General features: G+C 29.8%; 1 protein-coding gene across 1 annotated transcript; it reads right to left on the bottom strand.

The window, feature by feature from the left end:
• Nucleotides 1–19: 19 nt before the first annotated feature.
• Nucleotides 20–1733, bottom strand: LOC140919978 (uncharacterized). Its single transcript, XM_073367272.1, has 3 exons — nt 1645–1733; nt 298–1498; nt 20–217 (listed from the first exon to the last, which is right to left on the bottom strand). The coding sequence occupies exons 1-3, from the start codon at nt 1731–1733 to the stop codon at nt 20–22; spliced, it is 1488 nt and encodes a 495-aa protein (XP_073223373.1).
• Between the last annotated feature and the right edge of the window lie 4132 nt (nt 1734–5865).

Below are 5865 nucleotides of genomic sequence, written 5' to 3'. Positions count from 1 at the left end.
TTGTATCAATTTTAAAACATTAAGGTTCATCTAAAGACATTGCCTCTACGGGTTCCGTAGGTGGATTTTGGGTAACACGTGACAACCGGCCTAATAAATACCCCCAGTGTTGTAGACGGCCTGTGTATGCTATTGCCCAAGAAGTTGCTTCATTGGTACGATATTGCTTCCAACCTGGTGCAATGTCTGGCATTGGAAATCCATCTTTCATCTTTAACTGCAAAAATTAAATAAATTAACAAAATATAAGACAAAATTATCAGAATAAAATTTAAAAAAGTATAAGAAAATAATTACCGGAACCCAGTGATTTCCATTAACAAAACCAATACAACAAATGCGATCATTTTTTGTCGATCCGGAATGTGAACCCCTCATAGGAAAGAAAGTCATTGAAAATGTCAGACCGAACGTGACAAGAATAATATTATATGTTGTCGCTATCACGTAACCCATATCAGGCATGGACAACCATTTATCCATGGGTTGAACACCTAAGCCGGATATCATCAACGAATCTCTTACTTCTTTAATGCGTCCTGTGAACAATCTATCATATGGAGTTACATGAGAAACAATCTCTTGATCCAATCTCTTGCGGACCAAAGACCAACACTCTTCACCGAAACCAAGCAATAATGCAATAGCGCGAAAACCACAATTTCCATCAGCTGCCACGTCAAATATGTCATCAATGTATGGCTGAATAATATCAGGAAATTGTGTCAATAACAAATTTTTTGAAGAATGAGATGACTGAGAGGGGTGTTTCTTTGATTGAGAGGCTTGTCTCTTCTTTGATTGAGAGGGTTGGGAACCAATATCTTCACCATATGTTGCATTAACATGCTCAAAGTAAGAAGGGTCTCGATATACATCATATCCATCTGGCTTCATACCCTTACTCTTCTTCACTCTTCCTTTGGTTTTGACTTTTTCAGGTGGTGGACATATTGAACTTGTACTTGGAAAAGCAAGTTCACGCACTTTACTCTTCAACACTCGTTTCCCAATAACATCAAGTGATCGAAAGCGTTTCCATAAGGCATTCATCTCAGTAGACATATCCAACTCTGATCCATCTTCTGTGTCTTGAGTGAGTTCACATTCCATGCTTAATTTTCTCCATTGAATATGCACAGAATCTAGAGGAATTGGTTCACCCATTAATTTATATTGTCCCAATTCACAAGCACAAGGTAATCCGTATGTCCTTCTCAGAGAACACCCACATATAGATTTGTCAGTACCCACCCACTCAACTTTGTCGTATTCTTCAGCAATACGTCTTTGAGCTTCTGTTGATACAAATGTATTCAATCTCTGATAAAATGGATTTCTGTGCTCATGCTCTTCATCATAAAAACTTTTTTGAAACGAGGCTCTGATTCTTTTATGTTGTAACCTTATCATGTTGTTCATAGCCTCCCAACATTTACACAAATCACTCATGCTATTTTCTAACATTAACTTCAGTTTCCAGTGAGCCGACTCAACCCTGTAAAATTCAACAATATATAATAAAATTATATTAAATACCTGTTAGTCGTTGTGTTCCCCAAATGCATCACTTTATTTGTCCATGCTTCAACAAATCTTTCCTTATGTGGAGTCAACCAAGTTTCTTTGACATAATCAACAAACACTTTAGTATCAACACATGATTGTTCAAACATATGCAAGCGCATCATATACTCTTTTTCATTACTACAATACATAATGTCTTTCCACATATTCAATATTGACTCTTGTCTATCCTTTAAGACATATTGCTTGCATTTTGCTCCAACATTTTTTTCGATATGAAATCGACAAAGTAAATTAACAGCATGTGGAAACACAATGCCAACTGCATTCATTAACGCAAGATCTCTGTCTGTCACAATTACTTGAGGGAATTTATTTTGTGTAACAAACAAATCTTTTAGTCTCTCTAATGCCCAACAAAAGTTTTCTTCCCTCTCACATTCCAAATAAGCAAACCCAACTACAAATGTTTTCTCTGTTGATGTCATACCAACAATTTCAAGTAATGGCATTCTGTATTTATTGGTTTTGTAGGTACTGTCCATAATCAACACAATCGGAAACAAATTCAACAACTTCACTGAATCTGGATGCGCCCAAAAAATATCTCTCATAACATCGGAGTCTTCACGCTTTCTATTCCAGCACACATATTTTGCATCTTCAATTAACTTGAATAAATGTTGCATCTCTGTTCTATTACCTCTCACGCGCAATCGAATGATACTTCTCTGTTTATATATTTGTGAGATCTTAGTAACATTACTCTTATCTCGGTCTTGCAATGAGAGTAATATGTGTCTCGGTGCAACATTATATTTTGTTAATTCATGAACATGCTTTCTATCTTCTTCATTTAAGCGCCCAACATATGCATGCCCCTCCAAAGTATCAGGTAATTCATGGTTGTGAATTCCACAAATTACTTTAACTATCCATCCTGAACCATCTTTTAATGGTTTTGATCTAAGCTTGAAAGGACAATCACATTTTTTTGTTGAACTTCGAATAGAACTAGCAGCACACTTGTATTTTCCCCCTTTGTCACAACCTAATATTAATTTATTTCTCCGTCCTTTCTCACCCGTCTCTATATCTGATCTTCTGATAATAACGGTAACTTTATTTTTTATACCAATTTCTTTTGCCCATTTCACAACAGTATCCCTTGAATCAAATATCTGAAATAAAATAATTATAATTAATCACAAAAATATATTTTTATAATATTAATATTAAATATATTTATTCATACCTGATCTGTGTCAAAAATATTTGTAGTATCGACGCATGTTTTGTCCATTAATAGTAGTGGATTATCTATATCTGTTAACATTTAAAAAAAATTAAAAAACTTAAAAAAAAAATTAAAAAAATATGGTCTGTACCGGAAAACTCAAAAATGAAGTTTTCCGGAACCTAATACTGTACCGGAATACTTGCCAACCAAGATTTCCGGTACACAAATTTTCTCTTCTGTACCGGAAAAGTCAGTTTTAACATTTCCGGTACTATACTCTGTACCGGAAAACTCAGTTTTAACATTTCCGGTACTTTACTCTGTACCGGAAATCTTGTTTCAAGTATTCCGGTAGTTACCGGAAAACTGCCACTTACCGGAAATCTGTTTTACGGCTGAGTTTGTGACAAAATGGTGAAAAAAATATTTACATTTCCGGTATAATAGTCATTTACAAAATGGTGAAAAAAATTGAGGGTAGTTTTACCATTTTCGAATTTTTTTGGGGGTACAAGGCAAAGTGTGGGGGTACAAGGGAAATTTTTCATTTTTCCTTTGCCTTTTTACGTGTGTTGGTTTCTTAGATATAGACTTGTTGAGTTGTACAAAGAGATAAGGTTAAAAATAAAAAGATATTATAAATTAGAAATTGGATTCTCTACCATTTAAATTTTCTACAATATAATCTCACTCATTTATCATACTTACATATAGTCAAATTTATTAAAAGATAAGTGAATTGTGGAGATTTTTACCGAACTTGTGAAAATTCCACTAAAGAGAATTTGCTTCTTAAAAGTTTGGATAATATATATGTTGTATAATAAATAAGTATTGCCCACAATTTTATTTATGTCGGATTTGTTACGTGTAACTTAAGTTTTTTTTTTAATAACTGTAAATTATTAAATCTTTCAATATGAATTAAGAGACGTCTACCATATATCTATATAAACTGACATATTTTCATATTATTAAATTAATTAATTAATATTTAAATGATATAATTTCGTCAACTAATATTATTTATTTACTTAATCAATATAATGTTAAATTTTGATAGTACTAAGAGCATCTTCAACTGTAGTCAAATGCATTCGTCCGTCAGAGTGTGTAGTCACGTAAAATCTAGTTTTTGGCGAATTCACCGTTAGAGTTGTGTCAAGTTGTCAACACAGTTCTCAAACGGTACTTTCATATTTTCATAATAATAAATTTGTAACCGTTATTTTTTTTATTAGGTTATTAATAATAATAATAATAATAATAATAATAATAATTTTATTATTTACTTTATCATTTTTAATGATTTATATCATGTATTTAACGTTTAATTTTTATTATTGTTATAAAAATTTAAGTTTAATTTCATTTTAATTTTAAATTAAAATAATATATAATAATATTAAATTAAAATATTTAAATTAATATTTTAAATTATAATAAAATTAAATATAAATAAAATATTAATGTATAAATTATAGTTATGGAATTTAATATGATTTTTTAAAAATTAAACCGTAAAAAATGAATGAGTTGTTTGAAGTGGAACTTGAATCTATACTTAGATGTTCTAATTTTTTTTTTCTTTCTTATTACCGTATAAGTTGTATACCACCTAACATGTTTGTTTGCTTTTGGTCTACTATCTACATTTAAAACATTACTTTAAATGTTGTGACTTAATTATTACAAGTCTTTAGTGGATTTTATCTTGACATTTCCTTGTTGCAAATTTTGTCCTCGTAGCAACGTTGTGACTTTGCATTATGTTACTTAGAGGCGTTTGGTTTCTCTGGGAAATGATTTTATTAAATGGACGGCAGTTATGATGATATATGCTTCGTAAATTTTGATATACATGCTATTGACTCCACAACACTATTACATGACATTCAGCAAATAATGCCTCATTTTATTTCTATATTTTTGTTAGTTTTTAAATTAGTATCAACACATTAAAGATGTCATGTCATTTTTTATGTTTCTTTTTATTGTATCATTTAAGTGAATGAATATTTATGCATTCCCTCCGTTTTAATATATATATATATAATCTTAATTTAAATAAAATACATTTAGTTTTTTTTATAAATATTTTTAAATTGACGGAGTAATATTTTTCTTAAATCAATATGGACTATATCAAATTTCACGAGGCATATGTGAAATTGATAAATTGTCAAAATAAGTACAATCGAATTTACGTCCATTCTTTACTCAGGTGTGGAATGCATGTCTAATGTGAATGGAACATGAACAAGCTTAGTTGTCATTTTTTTCTTCTTCTAGAATCTCTAACGAATAAAAGAATATGTATGAACAAATTTATTTTATTTACGTGATATTCTGCCACAATTTAAGCACGTCATAAATATAAAGCATTAAGTATTATAAAAATAATTTCTCATATATTATGTACAAAAATTCGGTTATTTTATTTTATTGATTATTAGTGTAACAAATATTGATAGAATTGTTTGGAGCACCATCCATGCATTGTTAATTTTATTGGCCGGTTTGAGATCTCTTATCTTTCAATGCTAAGTTATGAGGCATTCAATGCTAAGGATAGGCACACACATAGCTTGGCTAGAGCATTACTAGTAATTCTTATATAAAAGACCTTCCTCTATGCTAGGTATTCATCTCTTACTAGTTTCGAAAGAAATGTAATTGGATATCTCCACTAAAAAGAGTATATGTCATATTAGATATATTGGATATAAATGTAAGTTGAAATTCATTGTATAAGTTGTTAAAAAAAAATAATACAAAATTTATTTTTAGCTTAAATATATTTTTCCTATTTCATGACTTCTATATATCAAGATTCTTTATATGGTATCATAATATATTTATTTAATTTATTATTATAAAACTTTTAAAGATTGTTCAAAAGAAAAAAGAGAAATAAAAAGAGTGTGGAGAAATATAAGATCTACATCTTTAAGAGAATTAATGTTGAATATTTCTTTCAAGACTGTGGAGAAATTTCAATGTTACAATCAACAACAACAACAAAAATGTTAAATTGTTTTCATGGTATTAAAAAAAAAAAAAAAAAAAAAAAATTAAAAATAATTTTGGTTTTTTTA

This window comes from Cicer arietinum, chromosome 4 (assembly GCF_000331145.2).
Source record: "Cicer arietinum cultivar CDC Frontier isolate Library 1 chromosome 4, Cicar.CDCFrontier_v2.0, whole genome shotgun sequence".
NCBI classification, from domain to species: domain Eukaryota; kingdom Viridiplantae; phylum Streptophyta; class Magnoliopsida; order Fabales; family Fabaceae; genus Cicer; species Cicer arietinum.
This window is presented reverse-complemented; position numbering and strand designations above follow the sequence as displayed.